General features: G+C 34.4%; 2 protein-coding genes and 1 long non-coding RNA gene across 3 annotated transcripts; all 3 read left to right on the forward strand.

The window, feature by feature from the left end:
* Nucleotides 1–329: 329 nt before the first annotated feature.
* On the forward strand, nucleotides 330–6,743 carry LOC108197576 (uncharacterized). Its single transcript, XM_017365267.2, has 6 exons — nucleotides 330–446; nucleotides 547–706; nucleotides 4,497–4,558; nucleotides 5,185–5,275; nucleotides 5,496–5,598; nucleotides 5,704–6,743. Exons 2-6 carry the CDS (start codon nucleotides 549–551, stop codon nucleotides 6,421–6,423), a joined length of 1,134 nt encoding a protein of 377 aa, XP_017220756.1. The 5' UTR covers nucleotides 330–446; nucleotides 547–548; the 3' UTR covers nucleotides 6,424–6,743.
* Nucleotides 6,744–8,338: 1,595 nt separating this feature from the next.
* On the forward strand, nucleotides 8,339–12,075 carry LOC108213941 (uncharacterized). The gene is made up of 3 exons (XR_001805418.2): nucleotides 8,339–8,470; nucleotides 9,317–9,378; nucleotides 11,142–12,075. It is a non-coding gene; the product is annotated as an uncharacterized LOC108213941 (long non-coding RNA).
* Nucleotides 12,076–16,019: 3,944 nt separating this feature from the next.
* On the forward strand, nucleotides 16,020–22,602 carry LOC108209272 (uncharacterized). The gene is made up of 5 exons (XM_017380121.2): nucleotides 16,020–16,337; nucleotides 19,481–19,542; nucleotides 21,079–21,169; nucleotides 21,397–21,499; nucleotides 21,605–22,602. Exons 1-5 carry the CDS (start codon nucleotides 16,165–16,167, stop codon nucleotides 22,403–22,405), a joined length of 1,230 nt encoding a protein of 409 aa, XP_017235610.1. The 5' UTR covers nucleotides 16,020–16,164; the 3' UTR covers nucleotides 22,406–22,602.
* Nucleotides 22,603–24,062: the final 1,460 nt, after the last annotated feature.

Below are 24,062 nucleotides of genomic sequence, written 5' to 3' on the forward strand. Positions count from 1 at the left end.
TTTAAAAGTCAAATTATTATATGTAGTTGTTAAAACCTAATTTCACCTTGTTCATTTTATTGAGTTTGTTCTAAAATCTTTTGAGATAAATAAATCAATTGACTTACTTGGTACTTTGCATATAACTCAACAGAGAATTAACTTCTTGATTTTAGAATTGCTGGGAGGATATTGATAATTATTTGAAAAGATGATTATATTATTTTTAATAAATATATATAATATTATTTTTGTCATTAACAATTATTTAGTTAAGTTGATGAGTTTATGAAATAGTTATCTATCAAGATTTTTGTTTTTTTTTAAATTAAAAAAAAAAACTTTGTTATCTAGTTCAAAAAAATACCCAAAAATATTTTAATGACAAACTAAAAGGACTGAAAAACCAAACTATCTAGCCGGAGACGACAACGAGGCTACCGCTCTTCATCTTTTCCGGCGATCAGGTAAGTATCCACACCAGAGCTACTCAAATTCAATATTTAAATTAATAATTAAAATTATAATTATAAAAAGCTTGAATTTTGCATAAAAATTGAAATTCAGCAATGGCGTCATCTTCACCGCCGGTCACCGATAACTCCACTCCGAACCGCGCATCAGCTCCTATCACCACCGCCATCTCTCCAGCGATCAATTCGTCGCGAAATCTCCGCGGCCTCAACAAACCTAAGTGCATCAAGTGCGGAAATGTCGCGCGCTCCAGGTCTGTGATTTAAGCTCACTTGCACTTGTTTTGTGTAGAATTTGTTGATAATTTGTGCGCATTTATGTGTTTTTATCTGTAATTTTTGCGTTTTAAAGTGGGGATCGAGTTTTTGTTTGGTGTTGTTGCGGTGAATTTGTTTCTGAGTTTGTTATAAACCCTAGGGTTTTTGGTTTCGTAAAGATGATTATAGTTTTTATTAAGGATTGAGTTGTAAGGTGTAAGATACAGCGGAATTGGGGAAATTAGGTAGATAAATTTTTTGTTGCTGGAAGTCGGGGAAAGAGGGGGATGGTTACATGAAAGGGGGATGATATTGGTTTTCCGGAGGTAATATGAGTAATTGTGTACTTTAAGCTATTGTGCCAACGGATATGAGATTTATTTTCAATTAGTATTAACTAGTGGAACTGGTGGGAGGGGTTGTAACAATGACAATTGACAAGTTGGAACAAAAAAATATAACCCCTGTGTACATACGTTTTATGGTGTAATGTGTCTTTAGTTTAAATGATTTTGCATTTTCTAGGAGTAAGATTTCGACACAATTTTGTTAATTCACGTAAATGTTCTTAATTCTTGATATTTGGTCAAACACGTGACACCTTTTGTGATGATATCTTCCTGTGCGTTTTTAAGACCCAACCTTGTGTTGTGATAAGTCCAATCAGGTTTAAAGATTACGATTTTTACCAACAGGGAGTGTATTGAAACAATTAAGTAGACCTGCGTCAACCCTAGCCTTTTCCTCCTTGGTTGGTTGCTTTTGGCTGAGGTTTACTATACCAGTTTAATCCGCTTCAGTTGCTCATGGTAATTACTAATTCACCAAAATTCTTCTAAATCTTCAAATTCAGACAGAAGCTCTTCTAATTCTTCTGAATCTGCATTCATAGAGCTTGTGAAGTCTGTAGTGTAATCAATCGCACTGAGGAGAGTGAAGAACCATTTCTTCTGTAAGTTCGTTTAATTAATATGAAATTTTGTTTCCGATTGTTGCCCAATATAACCCATTCAAAAGGAGATCATTCATTTTAGGCAAGTTCCATTTTTTAGTATTATGATTTCAAAGATCTTAGCACTAGTATTGAGAGAGTTTTCTTAATTAGTGTATGTATACTATTGTTTAACCGGATTATGGGAAAGAAATTATATACTACAATACAGGTCTTGATTTACTAATTTACCGAGATTACTGATTTATCGAGTTTGAATATATACAAACTGTATTATGTTGAAAAGTTTGTCGAGTATTAATTTTTTTGAGGGTAAACCGTATTTCAGACCCCTTGAGCTTAAATAATCCACTGGGCCTGTAAATAAATTATACAAATAAACCCACCAATACTTATACGTAAAGCCCATCGGAGACAAAAATGAGGCAGTCATTCTTCTCTTCTTTCCAGATGATGATGTAACAGTCCACACAACATGTACTCAAATTCAATATATTCAATATAGTTATAATTATAATTATAAAAAGCTCGAATTTGTGCTTAGATAATTGTATTTCAACAATGGCGTCATCTTCACCGCTGGCTACCAATAATGCCACTCCTAATGGTGCATCAGCTCCTATCACCACCACTATCTTGCCGTCGATCAACTCGTCTGGAGATTTTCGTGGACTCGTCAAACCTAGGTGCATCAATTGTGGAAATAACGCTCGTTCAAGGTCTTCGATTTTAATGGCTCTCGTTTTGTGTTCGATGTGTTAATATGTTGTCTGTGTATATGTGTGTGCGTGTGTGTAATTTCAGTATGTGAAACCCTTGGTTTTTGTTCTTGAGGCGTACTGCGGTGGAACTGTTTTGAGTCTGTTATAAACCCTAGGGTTTTTAATTACGTAAAGATGATTATGGTTTTTATGTGTGGTATAAGTTTTAAGTTGTAAGATATAGAAGAATTGGGTTATGAAACAGATACATTGTTTGCTTCAGTGACTTCGTTTTGATTGTGGCTGGAATTGAAGTCAGGTTATGAAAGTTTTTGGGGTTTTTTGTGTGAGAGGGGGATGGTTATTCGAAAGGGGAATTATATTGGTTTTCCGGTAGCTAAAATGAGTAATTGTGTACTTTGAGATATTGTATCAGCGGATATGAGATTTAATTCGAATTAGTATTAAATAGTGAAAACGGCAGGACGGTTGTAACAATGACAAGTTGGAAGTATTTTTTTGTTATTCCCCCGTGTTCATACGTTTTGTGTTGTAATGGATTCTTTTGCCCTCTCTAGGAGTGAGATTTCAACACAGTTTTATTAAATCACGAAAATGTTTAAAATTATTGATATAAGTGGTTGGCCAAACATGTGACACCTTTTTTTATGATTATCCGGAGGACTAATATATAGGTAGGAGTGATTTGGTGACATGATGCAGTGAGGATATCATCCTACACGTTTTTAAGACCCAACCTTGTTTCAAATTAATTCAAGCTTAAAGATTACAGTCTTCACCGACAGGGAGGGAGGGAGTGTGAGTATTGCAACAGTTGAAATAGACCCGCATCAACCCTAGCTTTTCCCCCCTTGAGATCACTCCTGGCACAAGTTTACTAGCTTGATTCGCTTCAACTGCTTATGGAAATCCACCAAAAATCTTCTAAATCTTCAAATTCAAACAGAAGCTCTCCTGATTCTTCTGAATCTTCGAACAAAAGAGCTTGTGAAGTCTGTCGTGTAGGTAGGCCCTCTGAGGAGTGTGAAGCACCATTTGTTCCCCAAGTAATCGTTTAATTAATATGAAATTTAGTTTCTGATTGTTGCCAAATATAACCCATTCAAATTGGGCTCATACACTTATAATTACAAAGATCTTAGCATTACTATTGAGTGAGTTGTCTTAATTGGTGTATGGATACTACTGTTTAAACTATTTCGGTAGTTTTTGCTGAAGCCAAGTCTTAATAGGCATAGGAAATTAGACGCCTTTTTAGTAGATAAAATTGATTATGATGTCTGATGCTGGTAATCAATTCCTTTCACTACCTTTTTAAGAAAGAGGAAGTGGAGGAAAAGTGATTTTATTGGCGTAATTTAGAAATGAATCATGCCAAGGCTCAAGCAGGGAAGATATTAGGATAAACTGGGCTGTAAGAGGCCTGGAAGTTGAAGCTTATTGCGATCAAGAAGTGTAGGAAAGCACTTTATAGAAACAGATGATTAGCTAGTTTAAAAAAGTTCAGGGAAAGGTTCATGAACTCGTTGTTTCCCAGTTAATTAAATTTACCTTCTAAAAAGTGGTGCTTGTATAGTCCTTTGAATGAATGATAGTTTGAAACGTGAGATAAGGAAGATCATTAGCAAATTTGATCCATCTTGTTAGAGTGACAGTGTCCTCTTGGAACTAGAGACAAGTATAACATCTGATTAGGTTGATTTTGTCTATAAAGTTGGTTACTATTATTAAATACATAGGTAAAATCAGTTTGCACCATATACACTTTAAGTCTTACATTTGATAGAAAACTCTCTTTTGACCAGGTGGTTGAAATTTATGTCATAGTTCATCATGATTTCTGTGATTACTAGTATGATGATTCCATTCACTATCCCTAAATAGTTTGTGTTCTTATTTAGTGAAAAAATCAGTATAACATGCTGAAGGAAAATGGTATATTTGCTGTGGTGATATCTGGTTGGAGAATGTCATGAGTAAATACTTTGTATACTAAAAGAGCAAGTTTGTTATGTTGTTTTATGTACATCTTAGGTGGCGCTTGAGAATAGTTATTGATTGTATTTGTTTTCAACTGATCCTGGAATTTGTTGGGCTACTACTTTACTGCAGGTGCCCGTATCAGTCATGTAAGAATTGCTGTGCAAAAGCTCAAAACCCGTGCCATATACATGGTATGTGAATCTCATTGTCATTTTGCATTAGCCCAGATTATGTGTGCATTATATCTTTTGTATATGTGTAGAGAATTGTGATTGTACTAATAGCTCTTAATTTTTAACGGTTACAATACTCAGAAGCTTTGCAATCATGGTTCTTCGTAATTTCGCATCACCCTTTAATAATACTACGATATCATGAAGTTGCTCTGTACTCTGAGGATATAGATATATCTACTATGTATATGAGGATATAGATATATCATATGTATATACCGTGACCGAGTATATAATGAATAGTAAAGCAGTATTTCATTTGTGTATATATGTTGTTTAATATATATCACATGATGTCGAAATAATTTAATATGGAAGCTACAAGCTTGCTTCTTACTCATTCTACAATAATCAGGCGTAATGATGATATCATGCTATGATCTCATCTTACAAACTGTTTAGCAAGTGCCTGATCGGGACGGGATAGACGGATTGACAAACTGTTTAGCAAGTGCTTTAAAATTTTAATCTCTGAAATAAGAGACATGTAAAACTATTTGTTAAAACATTTATTAATATATCTATGATCTTGTATAGAACTATACACATATTTGTTTGTAAACTTTATTAAATGGTGGTGGCAGTTTTGAAGGGCAGTACCAGCTTTCCAGACAAGGCACCAGCTACTGGCTCTCCTTCATCCGAACAGCAGCCTCATGATGTATCCCCCTCTGGGTAAGTTGTAAGATTCAAATTTAAAGACTTTGGAATATAGTTGTGATTGTTCTCTTACCAAGTACTAATTTGCAAATGTTAAATTATGTAGATCTAGTGCACAAATGGTGCATACTCATACATCCTCTAGGCTGTAGGATAATAGGAAAGCAAGGTGTATATGTATTTTTAGTTTTATACCAAAATTACCTCTGTAATTATGTACTTCCCGATTCTGCAGGAATCCTCATAGGTTAAGTTCGGTTCGTCAACTTTCTAGCAATTTCTCCCAATTTAACAATTTGCAGAACCCTATTCGTTCAAGGAAGCCATTGACTGTAAAGGTGCGTACCAATTTATCTTGATGCCTGACACGTACTGTCGTTTAATTGTGGTGCCTGTCAACATAAAGGAAGGCCATTGTTGACCAGATGAATAATTATTTTTAGGAAGCTGGAGAAATAAATGAATGGAGGTATCAGAAGGTGCAGGAGTACAAAGACATGAATATCGAAGTAGAAAATGAAGCATTTGATCGATATATGCGAAATGTCAGTTTACTGGAGGAAGTGTTTAACGTGAAATCCACACCTGATGGGCCTGTAAATGATGGGGGATCACCAATATCAGATGGGAATGCTACTTCTGCAGAAGATGAAAGGCAAATGGAAATAGCAAAGATAAAGTCGATACTTAGATCTGATCCAACTAGAGCTGAAAACTTCAGAAACAGAATGCAATGCGCTGTTGATGAGGTTTTAAAGAAACTGCAGAAAACTGAGGCACATGATGCTGGTACCGAAAGCAGCGAGCAAGAAGAATATGTTGGAAGTCCAGGAAAGAAGAATTTGAGTTGGAATGAGGCGGTGGCTGCCCTTATTGACAAAATCAATAAAGCCCAGAATGAGGAAGATCTGAAAGTCTGTATGGAGATGAAAGATCAGCTTTTTAATCAGCGTACTGAGAGTCCTCAAGCAGAATCGGAAAGTGTTCCAATTCCTATGGCTCTCCAGACTGATGATGTGGTCAATCTCCAGACCGATGATGTGGTCAAACCTCAATTCGCCCATCCCCCAGTGAAGTGTGTTACCACAAAACCTGTAGATCCTGAAGAGTTTAAACAAATTAGCGCATACTTTGATTCCTTGGAGGATATTGAAGAGCTCTAGTCTATTGATGACTTCTCGCCCAAAAACTTGAATGTTTCGGTTTGGAATCGAATAGCGAGCAATCGAGCAAAAATTTACAAAAGTTTTAGAACACCTCAGTCTTCTGCATCTTCACAAGTTGAGACTGAGATGATAACTAGAACTTGTATTCCCGTTTACTTTACCTATGTTATAAAATTTTGAACACCTCAGTGTTGTTTTATTTGTTCACAAAGTTAGAATTGTAAGTTGGATGTGAATTATATTTTCTTGTTTAACGTTACTGTGCTATATAAGGCTATAACTATAGAACACATTAGTGATATTTCTGAATTAGTGGGTCTATCTGTTTATGCATGTGCTGTCACCGTGGCGCTTCCTTGTCAGCTGGAGCATTTTTATCGACTCTAATTTACCACATTGTCACCAAGTTAAAAAGTAGTACTCTTTCTGTTCCACCGGATTCTTTACGGTTTTCTTTTTGGGATGTCACATCCAATTCTTTACATTTCAAAATTTACCAAAAATAGTCATCCTACAATTACCCAACTTTTCCTCCCTTTTCACACTACTTTTATTTTCTTTTCACACTACTTTTAATCCGATATCTCTCTTTTATATGTTAAGAGTTAAATGCACACTATGTACCTCAAGTTTCCACTCCGTGCATTTTGTGTACCTCTGTTTTAATATTTTGCAAGTTGTGTACCTGTACTTATAAGATTCTAAAACATATCTTGCAAGTTATGTACCTGTACTGTACTTATAAGATTCTAGCAAGGTGTGTACTTCCGCTAGTAACCATTTAACATCGTTAAGTACACAGCTGGAGGGAGGGGTTGTCTTGTATTTTCAACCTCTTGTCTCACTACATTGCAGAAAAACAGAAGACACACACGATCATGCATAAATAATCCTTTGTAAATCTTTTCTCTTAGTCTCTTAAATGTTAGCCAAGACATGGTAGCATTGGTTTGAGGATTATGTAGATGATCAGATCATGGAGACTGCCTCATGTGCTCAGGGAAGGAACTAGGAAAAATATTTGGAGGGGCGAAACTTTTTTATGTAAAAAATGCGTTCCGACAATCTAGATTTTATTGACAAGTTAATGAATTTGTATGTACAAAATTCAAATTTACATGAGATTTCTAAATATATTTAAGAGGAACATCAAGATTTGTTAGTTTGTGGGGGATCAAATGAACTCTATAATCAATTTCTATACTCAAAATTAAATAAATACAAGTTTCTAGTCAGATTTTTGGAGGGACTAGATGGTTATATGATCAATTTTTATACTCAAAGTAGAATTAATTCAAACTCTTAGAGGAGGTTTCGGGGGGACCCTTGCATGTACTCATAGATCAGTGCATATTCATTACAAACTTCACAGAAGCCTAGTAAACGAACAAGATTTTTGTGGTTCAAGCGTCACAGGCATTCGAGTTCATTCATGAATGCATACTCATTCTCATCATCTTGACGCTGGGTTATATTGTTATTGACACCACCACGAGCTCGAGCACCATCAAATGACATACATTAGTCAATTGAGCTCATTTGATAGCACTTCGTCTGTAATTCTCTCTCTTTTCCACTACTTTATACATATTCTCTAACTTCCACGTAAAAAATTGACCGGCACGGGGAGTATCAAAACCCGTGAAAACAACCAATTCACACTCAGCATATGTAAAAGGTTATATTAAAAATAATTTATCATAATTTATTATTATAAAAATATTAATATTTTTATATCTAATAAATTATAAATATGAAAAAAATTATCCAAACAATTAAATTAAAATTATAAATAACTTTTCACATGCAATAAACGCTTCTTTTACGATTTTTCTATTATGTACTCCTGAACATATACTAAGCGCGGAATTTTAAAAATTTTAACTCATTTTTATTTGCTCTTGTATATTAATAATGGACCCTGCATTCAATACATACTCGACAAACCAAGTGCCCTTTAACATATAAGCCGTCCCCGATAATTAATTTTATTCTTCCTAAATCTTCGCGTACTCAACAAACCAAGTGCATCGCCGCTTTCCAGGTCTCTGATTTTAAGCTCATCTGCTCTCGTATTCTGTTTCATGTGTTGATCTGTTGTGTGTGCGTATATGTGTTTTTGTGTGATTTTAGTGTGTGAAATTTGAAACCCTAGGTTTGTGTTATTAGTCTTTGCTGCATTCCAATTGTTTCGAGCAATTTTAAACCCTAGAGTTTTTAATCCGTAAAGTTGATTATAGATTCATAGGATACAGAAGAATTGGGGAAATGAAAGAGATATATTGTTTGGTTAGGTCTGTTTGTATCTGGAATTGAAGTCGGGATATAAATTGTTTAATTTATTGTGCGAAAGTGGGATTCAGGATGCTTACCCGGAAGCGGAATTATATCGGTTTTATGGTAGCTTATACGAGTCATTGTCTATGTTTATTGTGCCAATGTGGACGAGGTGTTGTTTGAATTCGTATTAACAAGTGGAAGTGGCCGGATGGGTTGTAACGATGACAGTTTGGAAGAAAAAAATTGCTACCCCTGTGTTCATAAGTTTTATGTTGTAATGGTTTTTTTTTATGATGTGAGTAAGATTTTGACACAATTTATTAATTCATGCTGATGTTTTTAATTCTTGATATAAGTGGTTGGTCAAACACGAGGCACCTTTTGAAATAACTTTTGATTTTTTATTTTTGTGATGTTTTTAGTTCTTGATATGATTATTGATGTTTTTATTATGGATGTTGAAGCAAATTGGTATATTTGCTGTAGCATTGTCTCGTTTGAAAAGTCACGAGTGATCATTTGTATAGTGAGTTTTGTGTACATTTTAGGCGGTGCTTGAGAAAAGTTGTATTCAACTGATCTTGGAATTTGTTGTGCTACTTAACTGCAGGTGCCCATATCAGTCATGTAAGAATTGTTGCGCAAAATCTCAAAACCCGTGCCATGTACATGGTATGTGAATCTTATTAGCATTTTGCATTAGACCAGATCATGTATGCATTTTATCTGTTTGTATGTGTAGATAAGTGTGATTGTACTAATAGTTTTTTATTATAACGGTTGCATAAAATATTTGTAATCACGGTTCTTCGTAATTTCACATTACCCATTTATAATACTATGATGAAAAAGTTGCTCTCTGCTTTTAGGATACTGATATATCATGATATGTGTATATTGTAACTAAGAATATAGATGAATAATAAAGCAGTAGTTTATATGTGTATATTCATTGTTTGATACATATGGCATGAAGTAAAGTAATTTAATATGGAAGCTACAGGCTTCTCCTTACTCATTCTACAATAATTAGGCCTAATGATGATATTATGATATATTGTCATGCTTACATCTTGACATTGCCTCCTGAGTTGATGCAGAACAACATCTCTGCGCTACTTGCTGAGTATATATCTAAATATATCTACGTCCCACAAGACCCTTCAATCTCACAAGTAACGTTGCCAAGAATCATAACATCACAAACTTAGACATTCAACAATTGACACTGTGGTAATTTTATGTTATCTCTTCTTTTCACAAATATAGTGTGATCTGAATTAATGTCACCATTGCTTTTTTGGAATCTGTCCAACCAGACCAAGCCTTAGAGACTATTTTAGTTAGATATGTAAATGAACCGAATGTTTGATAAGATGATTGAGCTTGGTTCAAACTTGATAAGTTCAGTTTAATATGTTGTCAAACTCAATCTGCACAATGAGATGCAGTGATGCACAATGTTCCTTCCGTTGAAGGATTGCTTGAGTTTGTTAACAAATATTTTAATTTGGTTATGAAATTTTTGATTGGGAAGTAGTTTTGGTACAGTTCACAATCATGTCTAAATTTTTTCAATTTGTGACGTATATATAAGAAAGTACCCCCTCCGTCACACCAGGTTCTTTACATTGGGGGACAGGGATTCGGCACGTATTTTAAAATTCTGATTAAGTATAGTTTTTTAAATTATTTTAATTTTTTTTTCTTCTGAATTAAGATATAATGTTTAAATTTTTTTCATAAAAGAAAAATTCAAAAATAAGTTATGGAACTATACTTAATTAGAGCTTTAAAATGCGTGTCGGGCAGTGAAAAAACATGTAAAGAAATAAGTGGGACGGAGGGAGTAGTTTACTTTATTTTATAAATAGAGTCATAATATTGTTTTTACTTTTTTAATTGTCGCATTTTTTTTACCTCTGTTTTGTATTTGTATTCCAAAACAATATTTCTAGTATAATCTAGATACTTTCTAAAACTAAGTTCCCCTGGCAAAATTGATATTACAAACAATACTTTTTATAAATCTCGAACTAATATTGTTGTAAAACAAACTCTCTATAAACGGGAACAAGAATTTGACAGTTAACAAGTAAATTATCCTGCTAAAAATATTAAATAGTGGAGTATCATATGTAGATAAGCATGTGCCTGATTGGCACAGAATACACTGATAGACAAACTGTTTGGCAAATGCTTTGAATTTTTTAAGATATGAAATAGAAGACATGTACAACCATGCTAAAACCATAAAATGTTTATCAATATTTCTATGATTTAATATAACTATTGTTTGGCAAAAAATAAGCGTCCATAAGCGACAATCTGTGCATGCTTATACTCACTGTAGGATAATAGAAAAGCAAGGTGTATATATTTTTTAGTTTGACCAGTATTGTCCTCGGTAAATTGTGTACTTCCTATTTATGCAGGAATTCTCATAGGGTACCCAAACCAGTGAGCAAGAAGAATATGTTAGAAGTCCAGAAAAGGAGTTCAGGAGTTCAGGAGAGATGAGGCATTGGCTGCGTTTATTGACAAAATTAACAAAGCCCAGAATGAGAAAGATCTGAAACTCTGCATGGAGATGAAAGATCAGCTTGTTAATCCGCATACTGAGAGTACTCAAGCAGAATCCGAAAGTGTTGCAATTCGTATGGCGCTCCAGACTGATGATGTGGTCAAACCTCTGTTCGCTTAATTTTTTTTATTTTTTATTTTGAAAGGTACCCCAAAACTTGTTTGTTGTTTTCGGAAGGTACCCCAAAACTTTTGATCCTCCAAATTATAGACAAATTAGTGCATACTCTGATTCCCTGGAGGAGCTGTAGGAGCTGTAGTCTATGATGAGTTCTTGGTACCAAAAACTTGAATGACTCAGTCGGCGAATTGAATAAGAATCAAACCATTAATATGCATCCGTCCGTTTAGAACGGTTGCATACTAATGGTTTGCTTGCTAGTCGATTTGCCAAATGAAACATTCAAGTTTTTTGGTACCAAGAACTCATCATAGTCTACAACTCCTTAATATGCTCCAGGAAATATAGATCATGGTTTATAAGTAAATAATCATTTATAGTTTTAGTGGAGGATCAACGAACACTTGATCACGTCATCTGTCAGAGATTGACCACATCATCAGTTTGGAGGCCCATAAAAATTGCATCACTTTCGGGTTCTGCATGAGGACTCTCGGTATGCTGATTAAAAAGTTGATCTTTCATCTCCATACAGACTTTCGGATCTTCCTCATTCTGGGCTTTGTTGATTTTGTCAATACAAGTTATCCACTCAATTAATTATATATCACATATTTATATTTTAATTCAGGATTTTTAATATATTTTGGGTTTTTCTTGAAAAATATACTCGCTCTGTTCTAGCTATTTCTTTACACTTTTCATTTTGGGGTTGTCATCCAATTCTTTACATTTCAAAACTTACCAAAAATAATAAATGGGTCCACTTTTCTTCCTTTTTCACACTATTTTATACCACTATCTCCTTTTATACATTAAAAATCAGTGAGTTCCCTCATTTCACCCACTTTTCTCTCGCATTTTCACTATTTTAAACATATTTTTTAACCTTCGTACCCAAATCATTTATAAACAAATTAGTGGGATAGAGAGAGAAATCTCTTTTTTTTTTTGTCAGAAATACATATTTTATATAAAAAAAATTTAGAAAAATACTACTCCCTTTGTCCCCTAGTAGTTTATCTTGGAGGACGAGAGTTTGGCACACATTCTAATACTCTTAGAAAACATAATTTCATAAATTATTTTTTAATCTTTTTTTATTTTAAATAAAAATTTGATGTTTGAATTTTTATACACAAAAAAAAAATTTAAAAATAAGTTACGGAACTATGTTATATAAGAGTCTTAAAATTTGTGTCTAGTAGTGAAAAAAAAAAACTTTAAAGAAATGAGAGGGACGGAGAGGGAGTATCTTTTTGCTAATATACTGTGTTAGAATTAAATGTAACCAAATTAACAATTTCAATTTTACTCGATATGAAGTTGCTTTAGAGTTGAAAATAAAAGAAGTTAAATCTAACGGTTTTTCTTTCCAAAAAAATAAAAAAAAATTCAACCGTTTTAAGTTGCAAATATGATTGTGGAAATTGATAATTAATAATTGGTTGATTTATCAATTTATGATTTTTGTATTTTTTTTAAGTTGGAGATTTTACGAATATACTTAATTTATAACATATTTTATTAAGATCGTTTACCTATTATTAAAAGTCATACAAATATTTTCATCAAGTTTCAAATTTTCAAAACATTCCAAAGTTTCGAGATGGCACAAGTCTCAAATTTTCGAGAACTAAATAGCTAAATTAGGATTTATGAAGATTGGATCGCTGAATGACGTGTGGTGAGAAATAATACAGAAAATAACATGTTAAAAGAAGTAACATATATATTATTTAATATATTAACATGAATAATTTGATCTATTTGATCTGTACCGTTTTTTTTTTAAATGTCAGCAAGGAATGCTATGCACAAGCGGTATCAGATCGAAACGAAATTTAATTTAATCTGAACTGAAAAACCAGATAGATCAAATTTCTATGAAGTTTTAGTTACAATTTACACAAAATCAAACAAATATATATATAATCCATTTGAAATCTCAATTTCCCACGCTCATCTAATATTTGAAATTAACATACATTCAGTAAAATAATATTAAATTCAAGTCTGGGAAGCAGTTTTCTAAAAATCGGTTAACTCGATGGAGTACGTCGAGTACTCGTTTTCCATACCTGACTCGATCCGAGTTTCGAGTAATCTGAGATAAAAATGATTTTTTTGAAAAATCAGTTAAAACTCGATTTAGCTCCGAGTACTCATTTAAAATTCGGAGTTCTTTCCCCGGACCCCGCTACTACGAAAGAGGTTCACTTCTTAAAATATCCTATATACGTAGGCGGAAACAGGGGAAGGGGTCAGATTTATCCCGACGGGAGCAAAAGTAACAATACAGTTTATAATGCTACCTCAGCAGGTATAGTAGGTAAAATAATACGAAAAGAAAAAGGGGGTTACGAAATAACCATAGCGGATGCATCGGATGGACGTCAAGTGGTTGATATTATCCCTCCAGGACCAGAACTTCTTGTTTCAGAAGGCGAATCTATCAAATTGGATCAACCGTTACTATTTCACTTTTTTACTCACCTCGCCTAACCCAAATATGTGTGGGGCGGGGGGAGGGGGGGATTTTGATTCAGAGACTTCAAGCTCATTATTGTTTTCGACTATATTCTCTCAAAGCTTTATTCGAATATGTATAATGAGATAAATTAATCTTGGCCAATTGCTATTTGCTTTCGAGTTTTACATTAAATTATTATATTATTAATATTGTAATATAAATATAAATATGAGAAAAATTCTATAAAAATTGATATCCGATTATTTATCTCAATATTCATTCTGAAGATTCCGTGTTCTATTTTTTCGACTAAGTTAAACTGATTTTGATGATTTTCGATTTTGTTTTTCCAACAAAATTAAGTTAAACTGATTTTCGATGATTTCCGATTTTTACAACCTTGTCGGGAACCGATCATTTCACGCGCGTAGCGCCAGTATGAAATACGAAATAAACCTAAAATAAACCCCCCGATGAAAAAAGGGCCCAAATAACCAAATTTTAGAGTTTAATGCCCTTAATAACAAATTTTGTAAAAATGGCCCCAAATGACATGTAAAGACGTTTGTCAAGTAGCGTCTTATACGCTCAAAGGCAAACGCTACTGCGTGTAGCGTTTACCACCTTTAGATGAGATGAGGTAGGTTTACGCAAGTGTTGTTCCTATTTCTATATGATAAATAACCTGGCCTTTGTTTAAGTTATTATAAAACTATAGAGAAATGTTAGCGAAGTTAGCCCCATTCCACTTATTTATATAATTTATATAATAAATTAACAATCGTTAATATTTAGGGTTTATATTTGAGTTTTAGAATAATTAATTTATACTTTAAATTAAATTGACTGACAGTTAGGGTTTAGGATTGAGGGTCGAGCCTAAACCCTAATTAATTCGAGGCTTTAGGGCCGAAGGCCTTTAAGCCGAGAAACCGGTTTAATAAGTAAATTAACAATCGTTAACATTTAGGGTTTAGGTTTGGGTTGCAGAATGATTAATTTGTACTGTATATTGAATTGGCTGACGGTTAGGGTTTAGGATTGAGGGTGTAGGGCCGGTAGGTCCTACTCCCTTGAGCCTAAACCCTAATTAATGCGAGGCTGCAGGGCTGAGGCCCTAAAGCCGAGAAACCAGCGGAATAAATTAATTTACATTCGTTAACATTTAGGGTTTAGGTTTGGGTTACAGAATGATTAATTCGTACTTTATATTAAATTGGCCGACGGTTAGGGTTTAGGATTGAGGGTGTAGGGCCGGTAGGCCCTACTCCCTCGAGCCTAAACTCTAATTAATGCGAGGCTGCAGGGCCGAAGGCCCTAAAGCCGAGAAATCGGCGGAATAAATTAATTTACATTCGTTAACATTTAGGGTTTAGATTTGGGTTGCAGAATGATTAATTCGTACTTTATATTAAATTGGCCGACGGTTAGGGTTTAGGATTGAGGGTGTAGGGCCGGTAGGCCCTACTCCCTCGAGCCTAAACCCTAATTAATGCGAGGCTGCAGGGCCGAAGGCCCTAAAGCCGAGAAATCGGCGGAATAAATTAATTTACAATCGTTAACATTTAGAGTTTAGATTTGGGTTGTAGAATGATAAATGCGTACTTTAAATTAAATTAAATTAATGCGAGATTGTAATTTAAATTTTCATCAAAAAAATTTGTTATTTTGTTTTTAATTAATTGAAAAAAAAATACAAAATTGGTAAACAAAATTCAAATTTGGTGTTTTGAGTAACGAAATCAAAAAAATAAATAAAAAACAAACAATTTTCACAATAAACACTAAAGCAATTAGCGTTTTAGTTTTTATCTAATAGGCTAACGCTTTTGTTTGATACATACAGTGAAACGCTTGTGTAACTAGCGTTTTGTTTTAATTGAAAAATAGAACAATGCTAGACGCTATTGGATGTAGCGTGGCCCAGCCCACTTCCATCATATTCACTAAACATAAACGTTACTCTAAGTAGCGTCTTCATCTTTTTTTTTAAAAAAAATACCTAAACGCTACACGATGTAGCGTTTTGGTTAAAAAACCAAAACGCTACACCAGGAGCGTCTCTAATTGTCAGTGAGGGCCATTGTCAGTGAGGGCCATTTACTAGATATTTTGTTATTTAGGGCATTACCACCCCAAATTTGGTTATTTGGGGCCAACACCCCCCACCGATGCTCTGATACAATATAAAGCCTGTGGGAGAGATAAACGAGGCTCAATTGCTCAAACAATTATACTTATAAAAAGCTCGGTTTTTACTGTAAATTACTGGGTTTCAACAATGGCGTCATCTTCACCGCCGGTTCCGAGCAACACAGCCGCTGATAACGCAACTCCGAACCGCGCATCAGCTCCGATCACCGCCGCTGTCTCGCCGGCGATCAACTCGTCGCGAAATCTTCGCGGCCTCAACAAACCTAAGTGCATCAAGTGCGGAAATGTCGCGCGCTCCAGGTCTTTGATTCTAAGCTCATTTGCTCTCTTTTTGTGTGTAATTTATTTGATGTTTTGTGTGTACCTGTTTGCGTTTGTGTGTGATTTTAAGTGCGTGAAAGTTGAAATTGTGTTGTTTTTGAGGCGGTGTTATGTGTTTGTTGTTGCGGTGAAATTGTTTTGAGATTGTTATAAACCCTAGGTTTTTTGATTTCGTAAAGATGATCATCGTTTGTATGTATGGATTAAGTTATAAGGTGTACGATAGATAAGAATTGGGGAATAAGCTGAAATTGAGGTCAATATATGAACGGTTACTGAAGAGGAATTATATTGGTTAAGCGGGAGCTAATATAAGTAACAATTATGTAATTTGAACTATTGTGCCAATGGATACGAGGTGTTATTTTAATTTGTAATTTCCAGGGGAACTGGCGGGAGGGGTTGTCATGGCGACGGGGTTAAATAAAAATAAAATTTTCACCATGTTCATATGCTTTATGTTGTAATGTTCTTTTTTTTACCCCAATTTGCTAAATGCTCATTTATTGAGATTACTGTAATATCGAATTTGAATATATGCAAACTGTATTATGTTGGAAAATCTACGAGTATCAGTATATTGAGCGTAAACCGTATTTCAGATCCCTCGACCAACTATAATCCACTCTGGCCTTTAAAAAGATTATGAACATAACAGAAATAAACCCACCAATACACATCCCACCGGAGACAAAAATGAGGCAGTCATTGTTCTCTTCTTCATTTCTGGTGATGATGTAACTGTTCACACCACAACTACTCAAATTCACTATAGTTATAAAAAGCTCGAATCTTCACTTAAATAATTTGATTTCAACAATGGCCTCATCTTCACCACCGGTTACCAATAACGCCACTCCTAATCGTGCATCAGCTCCTATTACCACCACTATCTTGCCGTCAATCAACTCTTCAGGAGATTTTCGTGGACTCGTCAAACCTAAGTGCATCAAGTGTGGAAATAACGCGCGTTCAAGGTCTTTGATTCTAATTGCTCTCGTTTTGTGTTCATGTGTTGATATGTTGCGTGTATATATGTGTTTGGGTGTAATTTTAGTATATGAAACCCTTGATTTGTGTTTTTGAGGTGTTGTTATATGCTGTTGCGGTGGAAACTGTTTTCAGTCTGTCATAAACCCTAGGGTTTTTCAATTTCGTAAATATGATTATAGTTTTAATGTATGGATTAAGTTGTTAGGTGTAAGATATAGAAGAGTTGGAGAAATGAAACATATACATTGTTTGGTTCTGTGACTGCGGTTTGTTTGTAGCTACAATTGAAGTCGGAATATGAATCGTTTGGGGTGAGAGGAGACTGGTTATTGAAAGGGTAATTGTATTGGTTTTCTGGTAGCTAATATGAGTAATTATGTACTCCAAGCTATTGTGTCACGTGATATGAGATGTAATTTGAATTAGTATTAACTAGTGGAACTAACGGGAGGGGTTGTGACAATAACAGGTTGGAAGAATTTGTTTTATTACCCCTGTGTTCATACGTTTTAGGCTGTACTGGTTTTTTAAAAATGATTTTTTGTCCTTTCTAGGAGTAAGATTTTAACACAATTTTTTTTAATGCACGAGGATATTCTTAGTTTTTGACATAAGTGGTTGGCCAAGCACGTGACTGGGAGTGTGTGTAGTGTAACAATTATAGTCGTCCTGAGTGAACCCTAGCATTTTCCCCCTTTGGTTGGCCACACTTGGCACAGGTTTACTAGCTTGATCTGCTTCAATTGATCATGGAAATCCACCAAAGTTCCTCTGAATCTTCAAATTCAAAGATAAGCTCTTCTGGTTCTTCTGAATCTTTGAACATAAGAGCTTGTAGAGTCTGTCATGTTGTTCTGCGCACTGAGGAGTGTGAAGAACCATTTTTTCTGTAAGCAATTGTTTAATTGATATGAAATTTTGTTTCTGATTGTTGCCCAATATAACCCATTCAAAATGGGATCATAGTTTCTAGCAAGTAGTGTTTCTAGTATCATGATTACAAATATCTTAGCAGTAGCGTGTTGTCTTAATTAGTGTGTATCCTATGGTTGACCTAATCTGGTAGTTTTTTCTGAAGCTGAGTCTCAATAGAAGTTGAAATTTAGACACCTTTTTAGTAGAGAAAATCACTTTTAATGTGCGATGGTGGTAATCAATTCCATCCCACTTCCTTTTGAAGAAACAGAAGTGATTTGATTGTCATAATTTAGAAATGGATCGGAAGGCTCAAGTTGGGAAGAATATAGGAAAATTAGTCTTCAAGAGGCCAGGAAGGTAAAGCTTATTAAGGTCAAGAAGTGTAAAAAAGGACTTCATAGAAATATTGGCTACTTTGAAGAAGTTCAGGGAAAGGTCCATGAAGCTCGTTGTCTCGCAGTTAATTAATTTACTTTCTAAAAAAAGTGGAGCATGTATAGTATTTTTAGTGAATGATAGTTTGAAATGTACAAAAAAAGATAAGGATAACAAATTTGATCCATCTCGTTAGAGTGACAAGATCCTCTTGGAACTACAGACGAGTATCACATCTGATTAGGTTAGCAAAGTTGATTGACATGTTAGAGTGACAGGGTCCTCTTGGAACTAGAGACAAGTATCACATCTGATTAGGTTGATCTTGTCTATAAAAGTTGGTTACTATTAGAAAATCACAGGTAAAATCAGTTTGCACAATATACACTTTAAGTCTTACATTTGAGAGAAAACTTGCTTTTGACCACGTGGTTGAAATTTAAGTCATAGTTCACAATGATTTGACATGATTGCTTGTATTATAAGTCCATTCTCTATCCCTAAGTAGTTTATGTTTTTTTATTTGAGGCAAAAATTAGTATTGCTGAAACAAAATGGTACATCTGCTCTAGAACAATGAAATTTATCATCACATTATTGATCTTAACATCAACACTGGGAGTAAATGGTTATATTTATCTGGTTACAGTGAGCATTGCTTGATTTAGGCTTAATTTTTGTAGCAATGTCTCATTTCAATGTCATGAGTAATAAGTTGTATAGTAAAAGAGCAGGGTTTTGTGATGTTTTATGTACATTTTTGGTGCCACTGAGAAAAGGTATTGATTGATTTTTATGCAACTGATCTTGGAATTTGTTGTGCTACTTTACTGCAGGTGCCCATATCAGTCATGTAAGAATTGCTGCGCAAAAGCTCAAAACCCGTGCCATATACATGGTATGTGAATCTTATCAGCATTTTGCTTTATGCCAGATGATGTGTGCATTATATATGTTTGTGTGTGTAGAGAAGTGTGATGGTACTTATAATAATTCTATTTTTATCTCTTCTTTTCACAACATAGAGTAATCCGGATTACTATGTGCCAGATTTCACACACAGTAATCCAGATTACTGTACCAAAATTACTTTCCCATCGAAATTTTCACAACTATTCTATAAGATGATTGAGTTGGGTAAGTCCGGTTTAATGTGTTATCAAACTCGAGTTCGCACAAGGGAATATGTTCTATAGCATATCAAACATCGTTCCTTCCGTTAAAGGATTGCTTTAGTTTGTTAAAAAAAGAGTTCAATATAGTTGTGAAAATTTCGATGGGAAAGTAATTTTGGCACAGTTCAAAATCCTGTCTAAAATTTATATATCGGTGAGATCTTTATAAGAAATTAGTTTACTTTATTTTCTTAAACAGAGTTATAGTTATTGTTACATAATTTTATATTTGAACTCCAAATGATATATCTTGTAGAGTATGGATAATCTTTCAATATTAAGTTCCTCCTTGCAAAGTTGAAATCATAAACAGTACTTTTTAGATAAATCTCGACTTAATCTCGTTGTGAAACATACACTTTATCGTGTGACAGTTAGCAAATGAAATATCCTGTTTATATGGCTACAAATTTGAAAAGGTTGAGTATCATATGCAGCCAAGCATGTGCCTGATTAGCACAGGGTAGACGAATAGACATGGGCCAACACTTAACAAGAGTTATATATTGAGAGGCTTGTATTCTTGAACAGTATACTTGTATCATGCTTTGAATGATAATATATTTGTTGGTCCCTTTTCTGCTAAAGTCCATTAATAATACTCCCTCCAGCCTTAAATTAGTGGCAGGTTTGATTATTATGGCTGAATTGACCAGTATTAGAATTTTAAGTAAGGTTTATAATGTTATAGTTTGTTTTGTATATTGTAGACTTTTGTAGATGGACTGGTTTCTTTTTGTTATAGTGTCATATTCTATCCTTATTCCTGGTAAAACTGTAAACAATCATATAGGGATAAGAGTAATTGGTATTCACAGACTTCATGCTATATTTATCTTAAAGTGATGATAATAAAATGATATATAAAGAGAATAATTATAGTTTAAGTGTGCCAGGCATGGATGGAAGATGGAATTGAGAACATATAAAGTAAATTAATGATGTAACTGAATTCCCACAGCTGAATATAAACTAGTAAAAACAGTTTGCTTCAAATTTTAGAATTTGCATGATTGTTGTAGGACTGACCAGTGAAGCTGTGATTAACTTTTCTTGACTTTTTTGGTCTGGTATGTTTTGTATAGAACTATGCATATATGTGATAATGTTCAGTGTCAGTCTTTAGTCTTATAATAATTCAGATATGTATCACACAGGCTTGACATTTATAGTTTAAGTTCAACAAAATTGAAGGCTTATCAATTATTATTTTGTCTTATTTTATTTTTTTTGTAAAATTTATTAAATGGTGGTGGCAGTTTTGAAGGGCAGTACCAGCTTTCCAGACAAGGCACCAGCTACTGGCTCTCCTTCATCCGAACAGCAGCCTAATGATGTATCTCTCTCTGGGTAAGTTGTAAGATTCAAAGTTAAAGACTTTGGAATATAGTTGTGATTGTTCTCTTACCAAGCTAATGGTTATGTTACTAATGTGCAAACGTTAAATGATGTAGCTCTAGTGCCCAATCTGTGCATGCTTATACTTCCTGTAGGATAATAGGAAAGCAAGGTGTATATGTATTTTTAGTTTTATACTAAAAATCTCCTCTGTGATTATATCCTTCCCGATTCTGCAGGAATCCTCATAGGTTAAATTCGGTTCGTCAACTTTCTAGCAATTTCTCCCAATTTAACAATTTGCAGAACCCTATTCGTTCAAGAAAGCCATTGACTGTAAAGGTGCGTACCAATTTATCTTGATGCCTGACACGTACTGTCGTTTAATTGTGGTGCCTGTCAACATAAAGAAAGGCCATTGTTGACCAGATGAATAATTATTTTTAGGAAGCTGGAGAAATAAATGAATGGAGGTATGAGAAGGTGCAGGAGTACAAAGACATGAATGTCGAAGTAGAAAATGAAGCATTTGATCGATATATGCGAAATGTCAGTTTACTGGAGGAAGTGTTTAACGTGAAATCCACACCTGATGGGCCTGTAAATGATGGGGGATCACCAATATCAGATGGGAATGCTACTTCTGCAGAAGATGAAAGGCAAATGGAAATAGCAAAGATAAAGTCGATACTTAGATCTGATCCAACTAGAGCTGAAAACTTCAGAAACAGAATGCAATGCGCTGTTGATGAGGTTTTAAAGAAACTGCAGAAAGCTGAGGCACATGATGCTGGTACCGGAAGCAGCGAGCAAGAAGAATATGTTGGAAGTCCAGGAAAGAAGAATTTAAGTTGGAATGAGGCGGTGGCTGCCCTTATTGACAAAATCAATAAAGCTCAGAGTGTGGAAGATCTGGTAGTCTGTATGGAGATGAAAGATGAGCTTTTTAATCAGCATGCTAAGAGTACTCATGCAGAATCAGAAAGTGTTCCAATTCCAATGGCTCTCCAGACTGATGATCTGACAGTGGGTATGGAGATGGAAGATCAGCTTTTTCATCAGCATACTGAGAGTATTCAAGCAGCATCAGAAAGTGTTGCAATTCCGACGGTGCTCCAGACTGATGAGGTCAAACCTCAGATCCCCGATCCTCCAATCAAGTTTGCTACCACAAAACCTGTTGATCCTGAAGAGTTTAAGCAGATTAGTGCATACTTCGATTCCCTCGAGGATATCGAAGAGCTCTAGTCTATTGATCATTTCTCGGTACCAAAAACTTGAATGTTTCATTTGGCAAATTGACTTGCTAGTAAACCATTTTATGCAACAGTTTTAGTACCTAGGCAATCATAAAATTGTGAACACCGGTCTTCACATGTGTGTTCTTAAGTTAGAATAAGATGATAATTGAAAGTTTGGATGTTAAAAGTTCTTGTTTACCGTAACTAGGCTATCGTAGAAATATTAAGCACTTTGGTGATGTGTGCTGTAGGAGGTCTGTGTGTTTATGCATGTGCTATGACAGGTCCTGCTTCGTAGTACTTGGTGGTGGTTCGATATCACATGAAATTGATATGCTTCGGAGTACCTGGTGGTGGTTTGATGGATATCAGTATATCACCGGAAATTGGCGGTGGTATGATTGATATCAGTATATCAGTAAGTGATATTTTATATTTATGAAAGTTTGAGTATCTCTGGAATCTGGATGCCATAGGATTGTGGCAAGGGTTTACTATATTGTTCAAATATTGGACGTCTTTCGTCTTTCGTCGCCTATCCGAGATCTATTCAAAGAATTTATAACTATGAGAAGTTACGTAAACTTGTTCAGTCACTGACTCACTGTTGGCAATTTACATTTGCATGGGAAAGGCAAAGTTGCATGTCTATCTCGGCCAACATTCAAGAGAGGGACTCCTTATATGGAGTTACATAGTGCGCCACTATAAATCATCAATTTTATTATAAATTTTGTTATATAATACATATAAAACCTGATTCTAATATAGAATACTATAAAATAAATCTATTTTAAGTAATCTAACACTTAAAATTTGATTTAAAAAAATATATTTTCGAAACTGATTCTACAACAGAATAATTCTAGATGATTATTATTCTGTTATAGAATCATATTGAGATATTGCATAATTTTAGATGATCTTTGGAATAAAAAAATTGTATAACTTCGTTTTCGGTTTAATAATCAAAATTTGCAATTATATTTCATAAAAGATATAATAGAATATATATTATGTATATATTTAAAATGATGTGCTGCTTAACTCCATATAAGAGGGTATGCTATGGAGTGCTACCCTGTCTATCTCCCAATGTAGAATTAACAGGCATTGGCAGGGACGGAGCCATTTCTGATAACGAGGAGGCAAATTTTTTTGTTGTAGCCGGGTATAGGTAAGGAGTGAAAGTGTGGACACGAGTTTGGGAACAAAAAAGTGTCTGGGATAACAAAAATTATTAGTGTTACTCCTAGACAACACAAGTAGGCAGGAGTTGAACCTAAACTAACTCTCTGCCATACTCATGCTTGAACCACAGCTAGGGTTCATGTCACAGCGGCACGGGCATGCCAGACTGGGCATGCCCTAGGCATGCCTTTTGTCCATTTGGCATGCTTTTTTACTAATTTTTTATATAAATAATAAAATTTATATAAATATTATATCTTATAAATATTGAAAATTTTAAATATAGTCCAACTTCATAGTTAAATATTAGATAAACTACTAATATAAGTTAGTATTGTACTAAGTTCGGTTCTTAATATTTACTAACTTTTGTTATATTTGTAAGTGCACTTTAGTATCAATCCTGTAATGATGCAGCAGTTTTTACCATATTTAATGGAAAATGGCATGCCATTTGGGCATGCCTTTTTGTA

Source organism: Daucus carota, chromosome 1 (genome assembly GCF_001625215.2).
Source record: "Daucus carota subsp. sativus chromosome 1, DH1 v3.0, whole genome shotgun sequence".
Lineage (NCBI taxonomy): Eukaryota > Viridiplantae > Streptophyta > Magnoliopsida > Apiales > Apiaceae > Daucus > Daucus carota.